The 21,751-nt window shown below is 29.4% G+C and overlaps 1 protein-coding gene across 1 annotated transcript; it reads left to right on the top strand.

Moving 5' to 3' along the window:
• Positions 1-13,951: 13,951 nt before the first annotated feature.
• On the top strand, positions 13,952-16,616 carry LOC130809055 (transcription factor PRE6-like). Its single transcript, XM_057674668.1, has 2 exons — positions 13,952-14,464; positions 16,165-16,616. Exons 1-2 carry the CDS (start codon positions 14,333-14,335, stop codon positions 16,312-16,314), a joined length of 282 nt encoding a protein of 93 aa, XP_057530651.1. The 5' UTR covers positions 13,952-14,332; the 3' UTR covers positions 16,315-16,616.
• Positions 16,617-21,751: the final 5,135 nt, after the last annotated feature.

Below are 21,751 nucleotides of genomic sequence, written 5' to 3'. Positions count from 1 at the left end.
AATTAATAAAGAATCAAAACGGACAAAGAGCATGGATATGAGCAAAACGAATTGACAATTCTTACACAATAACCAAAGAGACTACTTCTTGCGCAATTTTCTCATGCATGTTAAGAGAGAAATAGGATCAATCGTACCGTCGGGAAAAAATTAAAATAGTGATTGATATTACATAGTAGAAGTATATTACAAAATTACACATTACTATACTTTAGCCTTTCTATCATTTTTCAAAAAATATTATAACTTTATAAAATAACATATTACATGTAGTAATGTAATAATGCTTGAAAATCTTATTTCGGTCGAAAAATAAGTACCACTGAAAAAAAATTTGGATAAAAAAATATTAAAAAAATACTTTTCAATTAACAGAAGAAACCATAACTATAATAATAACGAAACAATTTTTTCAATATTTTATTGTTAACTAAGTATACTCTTTTCGTTTTTTTTTTGTCCACTTTAAGTTTTTTTATTTTAGGAGAGAGAAATTTATATTTGATTTTTGAAGTATATATTGAAAACAAAATATATTCATGTCAGATTTTATTAAATTCATTTTGATGCAAAGAATTTTAATATATAATTTTTACAATTTTTTATAATGCGTACTAAGAGATATCGAGACTCAAAAAAAATTAAAATGCGTGTAAAAAGTAAAATCGACTAATAAAAAAGAATAGAGGGACTACATTATTGTATAGATTCTACTCCTAGCTAGTGTGCAAATGTAACAATAAATATCATATTATAATTATTATCATATTGGGTTTCATGTATGATCATTCACATTAGAACAAATCTATAATTATTCAAATCGAAACAATTCTAACTCAAATGATATCATCAATCATTAACTATGTTATGAATGGTATGTGTGACTTGAGTGCACAAGTTAAAGTGTGTAATCATGTGTGTAACTCTTGGTTTGTGGAATGCAAATGAATATAATTATGTGGTGAGTATTCATGATGAATTATGGGTGTTAATGAAGATTAATGAAGAAGAAGAAGGGACTTGATTTATGGTAGCTCGATCAAAATTCTGACAAAAGGATCAGAAAGGTCGCTCGACCTACCCGCTCGACCGAGCGAGTCATTTTGGTAGGTCGAGCGGTCAGACAGAATGCTCCAGAATGTAGCTCATGTTCGCTCGACCGAGCGAGCTCCCTGTTTCGGTCGAGCGGATCTTCTAATATGCATGGGATGCTGATTTTCGACCTTTCAAGTTCTTGGAGTTATTTCATATTATTCATTACTCAATATTAACTATGTATTCAAGTGAGCTATTGATATTCTAGTATCTAGTACAATATATAGGGTTCTCATACTCACACATCAAACACATCAAACACAACCCCTAAGCCAAACACATAGCCTTTTGTTTTTATCTCTTACTCAATTGTAATTCTTCATTTAGAAGTGTTGTTTATACTCATTTTTGATATAATATAAACAGAAACTACACACCACGGAGGACGTAGCCATCATTGGGTGAACCTCCTTAAATCCTTGTGTCCTTTTGATTAGCTTACATTGTCAAACATTGTTTTGTTCATTGTTGTTTGTATTGTTCTTAGCATCGTAACGGTTTTGGCAAACATTTTCAAACTAATCAACTTAAAAATAACATAAATTAATTTTAGCCGCCCAAAACTGATCTAAACACCGATTTTTCCCACTCCACTAAACACTAGCCAACACTAAAAGTAGATTAGTGTGAATTAAGGGGGGCTAAAACCCAAAAGGCAAGCTAAGCTAAGGTTTCCTATGTAATCTCTTTAGGATGGGAGGAGTAGCAATGTAGTATCCATTTTGGTCTTGTTAGATTTTGTTGCGACGATAAGGATAATGAGTAAGACATAACCTTACAATTTATAGTGATAGACAAATGTAAAAATATTGTATAAGAAAGGTCGTTTTTGTCGATCAACTTTTTTAGGTCTTATTGCTTCTTATGGATTTGCTTATCCTTCTATATTGATATGTCCCTTTTTACACTTGTTATGGATAGCCCTATGTCAGTCTCTGACTTTGATAGGCTTAGACCTTTTCTAAATATAAATAATTTACTTCATACCTGTGCATAGCATATATACTTCATAAGGTATTCTGGGATTTTAATTGTTAGTTTAAATTTTTGGTTAAGTTGATTTCATAACATTGACAAGAGATCATGAATAATGAGTGTTAACTTGCATACACACTTCTTGTGGTTCACTCTTTCTCAAAATCACATGGTATTATTAGAAGTATTACCCATCAAGCATTACATACAAATCTACAACCCACTATATGACATATTCCTCACATGTGAAGTATTTTCAATAATCTTGACGTACTAGTTTAGATTTTGTGTTACCAGTGTCATAATTAGAGTTTTGGAATTAGTCTTGAAATGATTTGCCAAGATCGATACGATGTTAAGAACTTAGATGAACGATGCAAGCAACAAAGAATAAAACAACGTTTGATAATGTAAACTTGCAAAGAGACACAAAGATTTAAGAAGGTTCACCCAAAGATGGCTACGTCCTCCGTCGTATGTAGTTTTTGTTTATATTATATCAATGGAGTATAAAATACTCTTACAAATGAAGTGTTACAATTGTGTAAGAGATAAAACAAAAGGCTATGTGTTTGGCGTAGGGATGTGTGTTTAAGTGAATATGAGAGCTCTATTTATAGTACTAAGTACATTCAATGACAATTGCTCACTTAATACATGATTAATATTGAATAATGAATGATATGAAACAACCCCAAGAACTTAAAAGGTCGAAAACTAGCATCCTGGATAAGTCAGAGGATCCGCTTGACCAAAACAGAGAGCTTGCTCGGTCGAGCGGCTTGGTCAAGCGAGCTACAGACAGCTTCTGGGTGTATTTTGTCTGACCGCTCGACCAACCCAAAGAGCTCGCTCGATCGAGCGGCTAGGTCGAGCGACCATTGGACTTCCTCTGTTAGATTCTACTCGAGCAAAGTATATTCTAAGACCCTTTGCACTTCTTCATTAATCATCACTAACACCAATAATTCTCATGAATACTTCACCACAATAAATCACATTTAAACACTACAATCATTAAGTTAACAACTTAATCATGCACATTATTGGATTTCAAACCCAAGAATCACATATGAATGCACACATCAATTGTGCACTCAAGTCACACTATTCATGATACCATTCATAACAAGTCTTGCCGTACATGATTATTTGAGCACCAAATTGCCATTTTAAGAGAAAAACTAGATGCAGTCTTTAGTGCTGATCAATATAAGAAAGCATCAAATTAAATTTATATTTATAATTGATGCAAAATTATGTCTTAAATTTTTAAATTAGCACTATTTAAGAATGAATTTAATACTTATTATTTACAACTTTAACGTTGTATTACATAGGTGTTTATAATAGATATCATAACCCTTAAAATTAAAAGAAGTTTCGATTTATCTTGTTGTGATTGAAAGCTCAAGAATTTTTTTGCATTTATTGTTCCTTTTGTAAAAGTATGTGGTGTGAATGTATTTGTAATGCATGAATAAGTTTTGGCAATTTCATGACAAATATTCCACGTGAACTTTTATGATACTTCATTTTCACTCAACAACTATAAATGGAAATTCATTACCATGCAAGGACTTGTTCATTCGCCAAGAAATTCTCATCAAACTACACCAAAACACTTTATTGTTGCTTCAATTTGTGTCCTTGTATCAAATAAGGTGTTTGTCTATCTCACATACTTCCTCGTTTCGTTTTAATCGCTACATTTGCATGGGCACGGGTATTAAGAAAAGTGATTGACTTACACTGTAGCTGATTGTTTACTTTATATAGTATAGTACTTTATTATTGTTAATTGAAAAAGAAAAAAGAAAAATAAGTTGTTAGGTTACTTTATAGAGTATAGTATAGTATTTTATTATAGAGTATAGAGTATAGAGTAGGATAAAAATAGAGGTAGGTAGAACTTTAAATGATTGTTTTATTACTAAAAACGAAAATGTAGCAAGTAATATGAAATTGCCAGAAGTAGAAAATGTAGCGGATATTATGGAACGAAGGAAGTATAAAAGAATGCACTCACCATCCTATGGTTATGAGTTCAAATTCGAATTATATGTATTTGTTTAATCGCCAAAACGCATCGAATCGAATTAAAATCATATTTACGGTTTGTTTGGTTATATATACTAAATAATGGTTATGTGAATGATTTATAATGTAAATTTTCATAAAATGTACCACGTCATTCCATTAGTGATAAAATTTTTGATAATAATCAAAGTTTTTTCAATTTTACATTATCACCTAGACCACTTCTCCAAATGATAATGCATTATAATGAATTTTATCAATAAAATGAGATGATTGAAATATAAAAGAATGACCATTAAACTTATCAACAAATTTTCCAACCAAAATTAAACTCACTTTTCATTATAATTAGCACTATATTAATATTTATGAAAACAATAAACTTCCTTCAAACATTATTAGAAAAATAAGTGGTGAAATATATACTACTCTGTCCTCTTTGAATTGCATCAAAGAGGAACGAGCTTATTTTTAAAAAAGTAGTAATAAATAAAGAGGGAGAATGAATTGTGTTGATCAAATTAAAAAAGAGTTAAAATGTACGGATGAGAATAAAAGAAAATGGTGGACTATTGTCTAAATATAAAAATAATGCAAATTAAGTGAGAAAGACTAAAATAAAAAATAATACAAATTTAATGGGACGGAAAAAATACAATTTTATTGGACTTGTGAATGGGGCCGTGCTCAAACTTAAGACGGGGCACACTGATCTCTACATCATGCACTATGAAGAGAGCTATGCCATTGAGTTAATAGGTTCTCCAAATCTCAATCATCTCTTATGATTGATCATACCACTACTATAACTAATGGAAAAAATAATAACTAAAATTAAAAAATATATAATTAGCACAACTGTTAAAGCAAGTGCCAATAATCTTAGTGATGACGTTCACTTTAAACATATAGTCGAACATGCTTTGTCTTGTACTTTAGAGAGGGTCGATAAAGATGTGTCGAATATGGGTGGTTTAAGGTTTGGAACGGTTGATGAGAGTTGTTTGATCAAAGCAACAAGAAGAGAGGCTGACTGTGAGTGGCTCGAACAACCGCTCGGTCGAGCAAAGAGTGGCTCGACCGGTCGAGCGGGGGTGGCTCGGTCGAGCGGGGGTCGAGCAATGTGTGCAGAACAAGTCAGTAGCTTCTCTGGAAGCTCGCTCGACCGAGCAAGGTAGTGGCTCGGGTCGAGCGGAAGATCAGAAGACTACATTGGATTCTGTTTTGGTCAGAATTCTTGTGTAGACATTGAATAAGAGCATTACTTCTTGGTTTAATGTAATGTTTATTGTGATGTTTATTACTATGGTTAATTGTCATAGTTAATTAGGATATTAATTGTGAGTTTATGGTGATTTATGAGGGAATACTAAGAGTGATGAATACTTTGCCTATAAATAGGATTCATTACTCATAGTATCAAAACACCACAAACAAACATATTGTTGAGAGGGCTATTGCATTGTTAGAAACTTGAGAATGTTCTTACTTTGCTTTAGTATTTGTGGTCTTGAGAGATTGTTCTCAAGACAAGGGAGTTTATTATACTTGTAATTGTTGAATTCATTATAATAAACTACATTTGAGGGGGAGGTATTCAAGATACCTCATAAACACTTGTGTTCTCATTTTGCATTATATTTTTCATTTGTTTTTCTTTGTTGAACCTCTTTGAGGCTTGCGCTTTCAACAACTTATATTCATAGTATTGGAATTCAATAAATAAAGAGATATCAATTATTTTATAATCAAGGAAGGTAAGAGAATAGGAGGAAAAGCTAAGAGGTAAAACTTAATAGTACTGATATAACCGCATAATACCTCCTCCTATATTTATAATTTAAAAAATTAAATTAGTGCAAGTCAAATAGTTACTGATAACATTTTCAATATGTTTAGGTCGCCAACAATAAAATTATTCAATAATTAAATCTAATCAAATCAATTTTTAAAAAAATCCTATTTCCATGCAAGAACCTAGGAAAACCTCATACATGTACGCAAAAAAAATATAAAAAGAAGAAGCGACAAAAGGAAGGATTGTTAAGATTTCCTCAAAGTTGGTTCAGTTCCACCACTACACTAACACTACTTAACCCAAAAAAGAAACAAAGAAAACGTCGACAAAATCCTGACCATCTAAGCAGGAATCTCGCCTGCGAAAAGAGGCATCATATCTCTCCCACATGCTTTTCTATTTTTATAATACTTCTTTAACTTTGACCTTTGGAACTTGATACTATCCCTTTATACTTTTTTATCTACGTAATCTATATATATTTTTTTATTATTATTCCGTCATAATAAATTAGTCTCGTTTGCTTTAATTATAGTCACAGACTTATAGTCGTTATAGTCATTATCTCAATATCCCACACAGGTTGAGGCTCGAGTGGTAGAAAGGCAGCAATCTAGCAGACAAATTATACTCGTACAATCTTCAAGGAAAGAACAACGAACAATGCACGCATTTAAATAATCCCCTAGAAGGATGAGCCCTACAAAGAGAAAAATAAATGGTATACATCTAGCCTAAGAAGGTACAGTGGATAGATCAAGGGTTAAAGTATTTAAATAAGGAAGAATATAAAAAATAAAAATGATGAAATCATGTCTAAAAATAAAAATGAAACATATTTAAACATATTTATTAGAAAAGAAGAGGACAAATTTTTTGAGAGAGGAGTAATACTTTATGCTTAGAACTTGACTTATTAGCCAAGTTTAGGCATGTTTTGGCATTGTATTAGGAGACATAATACATTGCTTGGATTTCATATTTTACCTACTCAACATTTTTTATTAATATATGTTGCACGAACTTATCTTAACTCATCATCAACCTTAAATTACTTCTAAAGTATTACTACCTCCGCTAATTATATACTCCTAATATTTAGTTTTTTAAAAATTATTATATAGAAGTTTAATTGAAGTAGCGACCACAACTCGCTATTTATATTTTCGTCTGTTGTAACATAGGGCTAAATAAATTTTGATATTTGAAAGTGTTCATTTCGAACATTTGAAAAATTCAATATTCACAGCTGTTAAAGATGAACTAAAATGTTTAAATCGAATATCTAAAAGTTCAATATAAACATGAGGTTTTTTAAGATATAAGTTTGTGTTTATTACTTTTGGATATTCTATCCTAAAGTTCAAACTGAATATCAAATCGAATTGTAAAATAGTTTAATTTTGTCGGTCCTAGTTATTATATTCTTCTCTCTTTAATATTTAAGCCTATCATATAAATATGGATGATTAATAATTTTGAATAATAAATTAGAATCACTAAAATACTTTTGAGCTTTAAAAGAGGGCATGAAGTATACAAGATGATAATTGCAAAGTTCTTATGTCTTGTAAATTTATATTATCTCTACATATTTAAATAAACTTCAAAAAAAAATTGAGCCAATTCAATATTAGCACAAAATTTAATAAAATATTAAAAGTTGTGTTAAAGAAATTAATAAGAAATATCCAACAAAAAATAATTTTAAATAAGAAGAATCTACGAAATTAAAAATAAAAAATTAAAAAGAACAAACTATCTCAATGCATATAGGAAGACAACTTAGTTAGTCAAAATACGAGAATAAACAAATAATTACTTTTGTAGAGGTCGTTTTTCAGTGAGATGTTCTCAAAACAAAGAGTTTATATGTAATGATATACTCCCTCCGAACCAGAATAAATGTCTCATTTGCTTGGGCACGGTTATTAAGAATGGTGTGAGGTCCATTAAAAAGGGTAAATAGTGAAGGATAAGTAGTGAAGGGTAAGGAGTGAGGGTAGTTGGGTAAATAAGGTACATGGGGGTATATTCGTAATTACTTGTGTGAACTAAGGATATTTAGGTAAAAAAAGATTGACAAAAATAAAAATGGGACAACTAAAAAGACTTTACCAAATAAGAAAATGGGACAACTAAATTGGTTCGGAGGGAGTATTATTTTAGTTAGGCTATGCAAGTATGTATGAAGACAGTCTAATAGTAAAACCCTATCAGATAAGAGTTTGTCTAAACTAAAAGAAAGATTTATAATTCAGATCTGTATAAAATCTGAAGTTTGATAAAAGCCAGGGGATGACAAGTTTGGACTTTGTCTTGTTTAAAGTCTGAATGGTCAATCAAGCTCCCAACTTTATCCCATTCCTCATGGTAAGGATCATCCCCATTGAATGAATTACCAAAACGTACCCTTAATTTTCATTTTTTTAATTTATAAAATATTGTTAATTGTGTGTTTGAGCTAATACTTCCAAGCTTTATAATCTTACCATAAGTTTATACTGCTATTTAAATGGGTTATCAATCTACGCTACTTCCCAAAAACTTTGGACTAGAGGCTCCTACTTGTTAACTATTACCTTTTTTTTAAATTGTAATTAGTAAGGTGAAGTATCCTAACTCATTTTTAGAATTTTGTCCAATGTTACTTTCCAACATTAATAAATTAGAACCGGTGAGATTTTATAAAAGTAGGAGAAACAATTTCATCTTCTATTGAGAAATAGTAATTCATGGTATGAAGATATTTTCTGCAATTATTTATTTTATGGAGTCCATCACCTGTTTTGATATCTTATTAAATTTGAAGTCCAGTTTGACTCATTCCATTCACTTTTACCGTGTTAGTATTTTAAAGTGAGAAAGTCAAAAAAGGTTCTTTTCATGTTATCTCATCTACACACTTATTCTACAATCTTTTCATAAGTATTTCACTTACTTTTCGTGATTTTAATGTCATTTGTATTTTGACCTGTTTCTTTAAGATAGAGAAAAAGTATAAGCCATTAAGGTTAATTGAACTTGTACCCTTGCATTGTCTACCGAAAATGAGTTGCATTTTTTATTTTTGAAACAAAGGGATTGTCACATGGAGTTATATGTATTTTTCTGATTAATGGACTTGAAAATATAGGACAAATAAAATTATTGGAGACCATAATAGTTAATTTCCTACGAACCACATGCTATATAGGACTATGAGCCTAAAGTGTTTATAGTTAATATGTGGATTTTAGTATATTGATTCTATACGTACTTTAGCTAGTTCACAGTAATTTTTGTTATTATCTTCATAATTAATTACTGTTGAATGTTGATCATAGATTTATTTCGTAGGTCAATATAAGTCTTTAACTTATTATCTTAATGCAATTTAACCTTATATGATCGATAAATCAAATCAATCTCTTGTTATTTTTTTAAAGATGAAAATGATTATTTCTTTGTTTTTTTTACGTACGTCGCTTAGCCACCTGTCTTAATTATTACCGATTAAGTCATCATTATTTATCATTATTATATTTAGTATATACTGTTCGTAAAAACTACATATAATTAGAGTTGAAGAGAATTGAAAAAAAAGGAAAACTTGCATATCCTTATCAAAGAGATACAAATGTTGCGATTAGTGTGACCCTAACACGTCGTAGGTAAGACTAATAGCAAAATACGATAATAATTAAATTACATGATGAATAAAAAAAATAAAAATTGAATTATAATGATCTAAAATAAGATAAATTTAAAATTAATGTAGAAAAACATGTCTTGATCAATTAGTAACATATAGTGATTTGATATACATTAAAAATAAGTAACTAAACTGATAAATTGATAATATTTTTAGTGTTCTTATCATCATCATTATACCCAGTGTATTTTGTCTATAGAAAACTATAATTATTGTGTTATTATCAATTATGAGTATTAAGTTAGATTTTGTTGCACATAAACATCAACATTCACCTTTTATAACAAACCATTTGCAGGAGGAAATCAATAGTACAACAACCAAGGAAGAGTAACTATCATGTCATCATGTGGTGAAGAGCTAGGGCAATATAAGATTCGAATCACTAGTAGATATTATTCATAAATAGCATATATAAATATGAAATAAAATAATAAATGTAATATAGTTTGTGCATTATTCACCATATTTATTTCTTATGTGTCTTTGCTATTTGTAAACAGTAACAAATAAGGTTGAGTATTTGAGCATATATGATGGGACAGTGGCGGATCTAGTATTCATGTAATAGGGTGTAATGTACTCCATTCTCAAAAAAATTTAGCGATGATTAATTTTTTCGCCAGTCTATCGTTGGTATCTTTTTTAAGACTAAATTTCGTCTCTAAATTGAGTTGTTGCCAGTCTGCTACTTGTCCATCATTGTCACCTAATTTTCAAAATCGCGACAAGATCGAATTTTCAATAAATATCTTTAGGTATGGCAAATGATTCATCTCCAGGGATGGTCATGGAATAGGTATGGGTAGGGTTTCAGTAGACTCAGATCCAGAACCATTAATTTTTAATGGACCTAGACTTTTAGAGTTTGAAAATTTTAGGCTCAAACCCGTATTCAGGTTCAAACCTGACGAGTCTGATGGGTCTAGGGTCCTAAATGAGTCTTGATCTTAAAATTTTTTATTTTAAAATTTTACCTTAGAAGTAAAATAGGTCTGTGGATTGTATATAGAATTGAAATCAAATAAAAATAGAAATAGGTTTAGAACAAATTTAAAATTGATTTTGGGATCTATAATAGGTCGAGTGTAGATCGGGTTCGACGGCTCTAAAATGGGTCTAGCGGGTCTAGATCTTAAATAGATCCAGAGGGAGGGTTTGGATCAGACCATGGTTTGAAGACCCGTGACCCAAGCCCAAACCCATTTAATTTTTTTGAATCTGATATTAGGTTTTCGTCAATTAATTTTAGTTTTAAATCCATTGTTTTCTAATAGGAAATCATTTTATAGTCATTAAAATTTTGCTCATCTAGTTCGGATCATAAATTTATCCTCACCATTATCTAATTGGGCAAGTTTGAATATGATTTATTGAGTGTGGACAAAATGTTAACTGTTAAGAGATACTTGTCTATGACGACGGACCCGTATTTTACCTTCATTGAGAGCATAATATATATTATTATTAGAATATAAAAAAACCAAGTAAATTTTTTTTAATAGATAAGCACTATATATCAAGCAGACAAATTTTCTTCAAGAATCAATTAATAGTATATTATTTGCAGTATAATCATATTTAGAGATTGCAATAATTAATTAACTAAAGTATAAAATTACATGATAACAAAATTAAATTTTACATGATAAAAAATTTACTAGACAAATTAATTCATCAAGAGCATAGTTAAAATTAACTAATTTCTTTAAAAGTCACTAATAAAAATTTGTTGGAAATACTTCACCTGTGAGACAAGATTCAACATCAATAAAATAGTGGGTTGTTGACTTGCATATATAGTGGGTGAGCTTATCTTCCTACTACCATATGGTTTTGGGAAATAATGAACCTCACCAAGTGTATGTGCAAGTTAACGCTCTTGACTCGTGGATTTGTAGGCTCAAGCCCACGGGTCTCCCGTGTCCACACGAGTGGGCCACGGTGAAAATTATGAGACGAATTGTCACGGCCTAATATGGTATCGGAGCCGAAGGTGGTTCCTGGTATTATGTGGCTCACATGTGAGGGGAGTGTTGGAAATACTTCACATGTGCGACAAGATCCCACATCAATAAAATAGTGGGTTGTTGACTTGCATATATAGTGGATGAGTTAATCTTCTTACTACCATACGGTTTTGGGAAATAATGAACCTCACCAAGCGTATGTGCAAGTTAACGCTCTTGACTCGTGGATTTGTAGGCTCAAGCCCACGGGTCTCCCGTGTCCACACGAGTGGGCCACGGTGAAAATTATGTGACGAATTGTCACGGCCTAATATGGTATCGGAACCGAAGGTGGTTCCTGGTATGATGTGGCTCACATGTGAGGGGGAGTGTTGGAAATACTTCACATGTGAGACAAGATCCCACATCAATAAAATAGTGGGTTGTTGACTTGCATATATAGTGGGTGAGCTAATCTTCCTACTACCATATGGTTTTTCGAAATAATGAACCTCACCAAGTGTATGTGCAAGTTAATGCTCTTGACTCGTGGATTTGTAGGCTCAAGTCCACGGGTCTCCCGTGTCCACACGAGTGGGCCACGGTGAAAATTATATGACGAATTGTCACGGCCTAATAAAATTCTTTAAAAGTCACTAATAATTGAATAATTATAGGTGCTACCGTTCAAAGTCATCTCAAAAGAAATGAAGGCTTGTGCAATAAGATAAAATAGACCCTTATCCTTTATGTTAGTAAAATATTTCAGTAACTATTAACATTAATAAGTTTGTAGTTATTTTACAAAAAAATTATTTCTTCATTTTATATGAATATTTTTGAAAATTTAATATAGATAACAATATTAAAATTAAATTATACATAATTAATAAACAAAAAGAGAGCTATTAAAAATGGCACCGTAAATGCTGATAAGAAATACCACTTGTTTTCTATAAATTGAATGAAAATTTTTTTAAAAAAATTAAAAAAAGAATCTCAATTTGTAAAAATAGAAATACCAAATTTTATATGAAATGTATTTTTAAGATAATAGTTAGTAAAAAATAAGAAATATTATTTGTATTACAAACAAAATAAAAAAAAAAACTCACTTTATTTTTAACGCGTGTTGAACGTTAAATATTAATCTGTAACATAAATAACAAAGATTTTATTTTGGTCAAGTGATAAGATGTGTTATTTATCATTTATATGCGGGTGGGTGAGACCTTGGGTCCACCCATGTTACTAGTGGTTAATCTAACTTAGGGCTAGTTGAGAATAGCTTCAAAATAATATAAATTGCAACTTCTAACACAATCTTTGTAGTTTATTATGGTGTAAGTGTATAACAATGAACTTGATGTGTTTAGTCGTTTGACTCCTCCCATAAACATAATAGAATGTTGTGTTTATGTCTAATACCAACAAGTTGAAGCCCACAACTCCACCAAATTCATTGAACATCTTGCTGATCACCCTTAAATTGTGATTGATAAGGTTATTATTCTCATCATTTATAGAACATTAATTCCTCCTTCCCTTCTTGCTTGTAAGGAATTCTTTTTATCTTTGATTGAAATCAAAAATAATTAAAAAAAATTAATAAAAAATAATTGATGTTGTTGTTGGTAGCAATGCTTGAACCTAGTATCTAGAAGTTGAAGATTAATTCTACTTGCCATTAGTCAATAAATAATTAGCTACTACTATATTTTTAAATTTTTTTCTATATTTTTTTAGAGAGATTTTTTCTATATTTTTTTAAAGAGTAGTCTTAAGTAATGAGAGAATGCATGAGGTGAAAATCAAACCTAAAAACTTACTCAAAAAAAGTGATAATTACTCTAACAGAGACAAATTCTGATTCTCACTTAAAGTCTAGTGTTGTGTGCATATATATTTTTAGGTAACTCAAACTTTTAATTAATAATCATAGAATTAAGGTTGTGTAGTTGGACTTTAATTAATTAATTAGCACACCTCTTGAAACTAGTAAAACATGCGTGCTAAGACACAAAACAGTTAGTAATAAATAAATTTTGCTAAAAAAGAACTTAATTTGAAATATAAATACTAAAACAACTTAAAAGAAATAATAATAGTAGTTAATAAAGGGAATTAAGCATAAAAATGAAAAAAAAGAGGAATAGTAAAGAAGCATAACATGGGTTTGCATGGTGAGACTGACACAAAGAGGGCCTGAAGGTATACTGAAAAACAAGCAGTCTTACCCTTAACCCACTTGAATACTAACCCCAATTTGGGGACACTAAGAGAAGGACACTTCCCTACAACAACATGCCGCCCTTTATTATTTTTTCTTTCTTAATTGTAACTCTCTTTTAATTTATATAACATTTATTATTATTTTTTTTTGTTATATTATTATTTAAAGCCATCCAATTTTTCCCTGCGTTTCTCCCATGCACTTGTCTTCTTCACCTCCAACACCCTCCACTGTTTTCTCTCTTCCTTTCCCTCTTCTTCATGGTTCCCTTACTTCTTTGTCCATTTTTTGTTTTCTTTTTTTTTAATTAATAAATAAATAATAATACAAGTATTATACATTCTCTATACGTCAACATACAGTTATATTTCATTGCCTTGATTTGCTTTAAATACTTCGCCATTTCTTCCTTCTTTCTTATAACTTACTTACTTACTGTCATTGCCCATTTCTTTCTATTACACATTCTCTGACACTCTTTTGAACCCACTTCTTCTTCTTATAAAGCTTTTTTTTTTATCTTCAAATAATAATTATAACATATAATTATGTCTAGCAGAAGATCACGTTCAAGGCAATCTGGTGGAGCTGCTATAAGTGATGATCAAATTGCTGATCTTGTTCACAAATTGCAACAGCTTATTCCTGAGATACGTGGCAGCAGGAGAAACTCTGACAAGGTATATATATTTATATTTATACATATACATTTATTATATATAAACACATTGTTTCGGGAATGAAATGAGAAAGTGCAAAATACACATAAAATACATGAATATAAAATGTAATCGGAGAACCCTATAACACACATTATTTACATGTCTTTCAAATAAACTGAAAATGATAATCGAGTTAATTCAATTTACTGGTAGAGATGAATGTTCAACTTACCTTAACTAACTATGTTATACTTTATACTAATGTGCTGAATATAGGTAGAGTAATTAATGCACATTTGATCATGTTATATTTTCATTTGTGTTTAATGCAAATTAATTATTTGATTTTATGGGTGAGGTAAAATGATATAGATAGTAAGTAGAAGAGAAGCATATATTTTTTGTGGTCTTTATTTGTCAAGGTAGATAAGTCACAGCTCACAAGCTAGCTCTATATGTTCACTCCAAAAATAATAAGATAAAATAGATAAGATATAAGATAAGCTTTAATTATTTATTAAGTATTATTTTTTAAAAGTCAATTAGTATAATAAAATAAAGTAAATATAAAAACTTTGATATTAAGTATGAGATTATTAACGATATTTATCCGTCACTGTTTGAACAATCACGCACGATTTCTCTAGAAAGCCCGTGTTAATTGTTGGCTCGCCGGAAAAGGTGTCGGCATCTTACGCAGCTACGCGTATCTATTCGATCTTCCTCCCATCTTCTCTGCCATTTCTTTCTATAAATAGTACAAAAAAGGAGTGTTAGTATTCAATTGGTGGGTCGTCCTTGTTTTCTTCAGCTCCCTATAGTTAATGTAGGAAAGTGACAGTAATGACTAATCTATAATCACAGTAGATTTAAAGATATGAAATTATACGACTATTAAGAGTTTATAGAGAACATTTTTTGTACCAAGATTGGTGTCGAACCATATTACATTATATACATTTCATTACATTTTATTGCACACTTATAATTGAAAAATTACAAGTTTATTATTGGCTGCCTTACTTTTTTTGAGTCAACGTTTTTCCTTTTATAGCACTTTTTTTAGTATCATCTTTTGTTTCTGTTCCCGTTTTCTTTTTAAATTTTGGACCCGAAGACAATAAATATTTTGTTTCTGGTGTAACTATACTAAACGACTTGCTTGTGAGTTGTGATATATGTGGGACTCTTTTATTCCATTATTATTTTCTTTTCTTGCATTAATTATTTTTACCCATGAAACACACACACACACACACATATATATATATATATATATATATATATATATATATATATATATATATATATATATATATATTTCTCATCTTATTTTTTTAATAAAATTTTTATTGGGATAGTTCTTGTCGTTAAAAGAGAAAGTGATAAATGATCAATCTATACTGTACGTAGGTAGTGAAAATCGAAGTTTCAATAACTCGACTTATAACTCTAATTTGAATGTATGATAATACATTAGTAATAATGTAAACAATTTTAAAAAATGGTTGAGGATAATTCTTACGTAATGCATAATAGAAAGTGAAAAATACCACTTTATCCGTAGGTGGTGAGAGATAAACCTTTTTATAAGGATGAAATCATAAACCTTCAATTATTAAATGTAAGTTATAATTTTAAACTTGTTATCATTTAAATGTACGATAATATATTAATAATAATGTGATTTAATTAATTATTTTTTTATTATATTGCAGTCGGCAAATAGGGTTTTGCAGGAGACTTGTAATTACATTAGAAACTTGCATAGGGAAGTGGAAGATCTAAGCGACAGATTAGCCGAGCTCTTGGCTTCAATTGATAGTGACAGTGCTCAAGCAGCCATTATTAGGAGTTTACTTATGTAAACCTTCCAAAAAGATAATATTAATTAAGAAAAGAAAATTTGTATAAGCAATTATTATTTATTTTTAGTAAGTAGATTCATAGTTTGCCCAATATTATTAATAATAATAATATTATTATTATTATTTTTTTATTATTTCTTTACTATTTAAATGTTATGCTCTCCCTTCTATCTAGGCTTTGGTCTTGGTCTATATAATGAAGCCTACAAGAGAGACTGAGTGAGAGGAAGAAACCTCGATTGTATTTAACTAGCTATATTTTAATAGTAATTAATTAGTTTTACATTTAATAATAAGTTATTTAGTACGTGTTTCATAGATTATATGTCTCTTAATTTGGCTGCTTATGAATTTTATTTATTGGAAAAATAACATCCATATATATATATATATATATATATATATATATATATATATATATATATATATATATATATATATATATATATATATATATATATATATCTCTTAATACTTTATATTTGAGTTTTATGTTGATTTAATCCGTACAAAAATATTGTGAATCTTTTTAAATTTTTTTGTGTCTAGCTACTCTTCCGAAGAAAAGATGCATAATACTTTAATTAGACTTAATGCATAAAAAACCTTTACTATATATCAAAATATAATTTTTGAAAAAAAAACTTAATTTATTAATTTAAGATGAGTATGATACAATAAAATTATTAACTATAATGTAGGTCAATTAGATATTTAGATATAAAGAATTCTGATGATTGAAGATTTTTTCTGTCACCTTCGTAATAATATAGGTTTAATTCTCACCATCTATTAAAAGAACAATTTTTCACCTCTATTGTCTTTAGGTGATTATCCTCATAATCCATAATTAAATAAATATATACATCTAGATAGAACATGCATGCATGTACAACACTTTAAAAAAGAAAATAGCTAGAAAAATCAAGTGTAAAGAAAGAGTATTGCTTGTGTTTAACTAAGCAAGCTAGGTGCATGATATGGACATTGACTTGGGGGTTTTAAATATTTGGAAGACAAGATAATTATGTATTTAATTGAAAGGTTGGTAATATTAATGTTCAATTTATGATTGACAAAGTGATGAATTAAAATATTTAAATTAAGGTTAGTTATTTAATAACGATAGTGACATTTGCTAGTACACAAAAACAAGTTGCTATAGTTCGACACTACAATTAATTAGCCTTTGATGTAATATGTTTGTGCTTATAAGCTTTCCGACATAAAAAAATGCCAAATTAATCACTTGTAGGAAAGAAAAATACAGATTTTTGATGTGGTTGGAATCTCTTAAATTGTTTTATTTATTTTTAGTGAAATTTATGATCTAAATATTAAAGTAACTTAGACAACTAATGAGACTTCAATTAATAATTCTTAAAATCATTCTAAAAAATAATTAAATATGTTACTATATTTTATTGGAAAATTTTGTAGGAAATGAAGTTACAAATTGAAATTATGGAAACATTTTGAGGTATGACACATATGTTTATTCTATATATTCCATAATTTATCCATATGATAATGCTATTTAAAGTTTTCTATTTATTAAAAAACTAAGTGCAGATGGATTGTATTGCAAATATATATTCATAAGAATACAAATTGTATATGAGAGGGTTTGAGTGTCTTATATATAGATTAAATAACTCATTTCATATATATTATGAGAATATAAGTTATTTTTTTGAGGACGTCACACCGAAAAACGGTCTCTTATAAGGGTAGCTCTCATAATAAAAGTTTAGTGTATATACGTGTAAAGAAGTGCATGTGTTGCATTCGCATTTTTAACTTAAAGGGCACTCATGTAAGACTGTGAGGGGCGTGATAGAGTATATAACAAATTTTGAAACTTCAATTACAATTTAAATATTTGATTGAATCCATCTCTTCACAATTACATATATAATATAGGTTAATAAGCAAGCAATTATAAGCTCGTGTCCTCTTTCACTTAGTGAAGTATTTAAATTAGATCAAATTTTAACATATGGGAATAATTAATAAAGCCTTAATTAAGTTCAGAAAATATTATGAAATTATCTCAATTAAAAATTTATGTTAATGATTATACTTCTAATTCTATTATAATATATACTCTAATTAAATTTAAATTTTCATGTTGAACTATATAAATAAAAATCAAACGTTTCCAATGAAAAAGTTTAAACAAATTCATGGATTATATTATTATTATATTTGGTGAATATAATACACTCTATAGTCAAGGATTTCTAACTATAAGTTACATTACAATTACTTAATCTCAAGACATTTCCTTTTTCTAATTCTCAAACACTTGAAAGTGATCATTTGCCTTCCATAATTAGTTAAAAGTGCTTGCTCCAATCATTTTCGTTCACACCATCATCATAATCCAATGGAAAGAACTATCAATTATCTATTATTATCAATTATCAATCATTAGCAATTATATACACCAAATACATAAAAAGTCTTTAATTTCTTCTCTCTATCACTTAAAGCTATTATGAAAGCATTGATTGAGAGAAGGGCCCAAATGGTGAATAATTTGTTATGGAGTGAGTTGTTAAATTCAAATAGAATTGATAAAGTATATTACTATGTCCTTTTGAGATTGTTGCTGATAGTAATATTTTTCCTTTAAATATATCAGTATTAGAAGTAATCTCACATAGTATAAACATATTTTGGGACTTTAAACATTAATTTTATAATTGAGTTGATTTTTAAGACGATATCAAAAGCTTTGAAAGAAATTAATACATGGGATCTTGTATATCTTCCTCAAGGTAAGGAACCTATTGGTTGTAAAAAGGTTTTTAGTCTAAAGCTTAAGTTTGATGGTGCCCCTGAAAGATATAAGGCAAGACTTATTGTCAAAGGTTATACTCAAGAGTAGGAGATAGATTATTGAGAAACTTCTTTACAGGCAGTCAAAGTGATAGCTATCGGGTGTATCTTGGCTATTCCTTCTAGTAAATAAGATGGAATAGTTTTGCATGATCTATTTATAGAAAGAAGGCCTTTATTAATGTTATGATCTATTTATGGAAAGAAGCATTAGTTATGTGTCAAATAAACTTATGGCCTTATGGGCTAAGCGACCATTCATTAACTAGTTGTTTGGGGAGATTCTAAAAGCTTAAGCTTATGGTTAAGGCTTCAGAATATGTTATATACTCTAACACGCATCTTTATATGAGAGCTTATTGGGCTAGAAGTATGGATGCAACACATGTTCTCCTTATATATAGCGCTAAATATTCCACTTTAAATGTGGGTGGTTGATAACCTCTTATTATACTGGCTTCTGATACCATGTCAAAGAACCAACGCAACCAAAAGTTTAAACTTATGGTTGAGGCTCCAAGATATATTATATACTCTAATAATTCAATAAGAGTACAGTTTCAATTTAGATCATTATTTTTTAGTATAGAATAGATCGAGCAAATGAGAAGACTAGGAAATGAAGTAGTGAGAATTGACCTCATAATATTACCTAAAAAACGTATTATTTACTCTAACGAAGACAAGACATAACTGATCTCAATTCATACAATCATTTTATTTGTCTTAAACATCTTGGTTTTATTATGAAATATTGCTATAAAATTCTTCTTTATCCCACTTATTTTACTACATTTATTGACTTGCATAAAAAAATTTCACATTAAAAACCGCCTATGTAGCAAAATAGGTGGAATAGAGTATACTAACGTTAATATTCATTACCAGTGTAAGATAATAATGTTTCACCTAATTGCGCTTCTTAAGATGGAGGACATTGGAAGACTACTTTTTTAAAATTTTAATCATAATGCTAGGTAGGGAAATTACTGTAAATTAAATATTTTCGTTAATTTTTTCTATAATAATATCAACTTTTAATTATATAATAGTATAACACTAAATTGGGGTTTTTCCTAGAATAATACCAATTTTAGTTTATTAACTAATTTATCATTTTTTTTCATATAATCTCATATAGTAGTTTCATTTTTAACATGTTAGGGCTATTTTAGAGAAACAACACCCTAAGTTGATATTATTCATACTTAATCAAAAATTAATATTATTATAGAAAAATAAAAAACAATTATATTATTCTTAGTAATTTTTGCTATTATGTAATATCTCAACCCATTTATGTGTCTTGTTAAATGAAAGTCTTATATAATTATACATTTTGCAAACATTTAAGAATTATTCGAGAATAATGGGGTCTTGTCTCAGCCTTCTCCATGTAAGGTGCCGAAAATAAATCTCACCTACATTATTCACAACCTACCTTATAATCCAAAAAAATATTATTAAAATTTCTATTGAAGAAGGCTAGTAAATTATCAAGAGCAAGTTAATGGAGCCAAATCAGCAAATATAATCACTAGTGCAGATTTTGAATTTGATACCAAGTTGCATGATATTTTACGTATGTCATACTTGTGAGCTTGACGATGATGATATGGATTGGACTTGAAAATGAAATAATTGTCAAGATCGATATGATGTGAAGAACTTTGATCAACGATAAAGATTTCAATGAACTAAAAAACGTTTGACGAAAATAAAATTGCAAAATGACACAATGATTTAAGGAGGTTCACCAGATGATAGTTACGTCCCCTGTAGTGTGTAATTGCTTGTTTGTGTTAGAATATATCATGAGATATATTCCAGCCTTTAGTTTATTTTGTATATAATATCTTTTATTGTGTATATCTTTTGTCAAATATTATGTTTTCCTTAGTATTAGCTGTTTCTTTAGTTATAGCTAATCAATGGCTATTTTGTAGCCTAAATTCATGCTTTGTATATTGTATATATTTGGTGCTGTTACAATGCAAAAGTCACGGATTGAATTCCTTCATGGTATCAGTAGCTCTTTCGATCCTATTCTTCTGTATCAGTAGCTCTTTCGATCCTATTCTTTTAGCCCTAGCAGCATCTTTCTTCTTCTTCTCCATATTTTCTTCTTCTTCATCTCCTTTCTTCTACATGGCAGAATCACCCAAGTTTCATCCAACGCTCACCGTTACTAATGTTAAGTCTCTTGTTCCTGTCACATTAGACAATAAGCAAGCTTTGTATCATTCTTGGGCTACTCTGTTTATTAATCTTGCTAGGGTCTATGATCTTTATGATCACTTGGTTCCACCAACGGAGAAGACCGCTTTGGTTGCCTATGACAAAGCTAAGTCCAATGATCCCGCTCTTTGGCGGCGTTTGGATGCTGTTGCTTATACTCTAACAGTTTGTATTATTTCAATGGAGTGAAACACTCTTACAAATGAAATATTACAATTGAGTAAGAGATAAACAAAGGCAATGTGTTTGGCTTAAGGGTTGTGTTTAATGTATTTTGGGTGTACATAAGAGCTTTCTATTTATAGTGCTAAACATAATTAATGATAATTCACACTCTTAATGCTGAGAATAATCA

This window comes from Amaranthus tricolor, chromosome 3, assembly GCF_026212465.1.
Source record: "Amaranthus tricolor cultivar Red isolate AtriRed21 chromosome 3, ASM2621246v1, whole genome shotgun sequence".
NCBI lineage: Eukaryota > Viridiplantae > Streptophyta > Magnoliopsida > Caryophyllales > Amaranthaceae > Amaranthus > Amaranthus tricolor.
Note: the sequence above shows the minus strand (reverse complement) of the source record. Positions and strands in the feature narration are given on the sequence as shown.

What these genes read in the sequence shown, in the direction of transcription:
- LOC130809055 (XM_057674668.1), top strand. Translation starts at nt 14,333, where the DNA reads ATGTCTAGCAGAAGATCACGTTCAAGGCAATCTGGTGGAGCTGCTATA. An exon ending in GCAGGAGAAACTCTGACAAG is followed by an intron (nt 14,465 to 16,164) that starts GTATATATATTT and finishes ATTATATTGCAG; the next exon opens with TCGGCAAATAGGGTTTTGCA.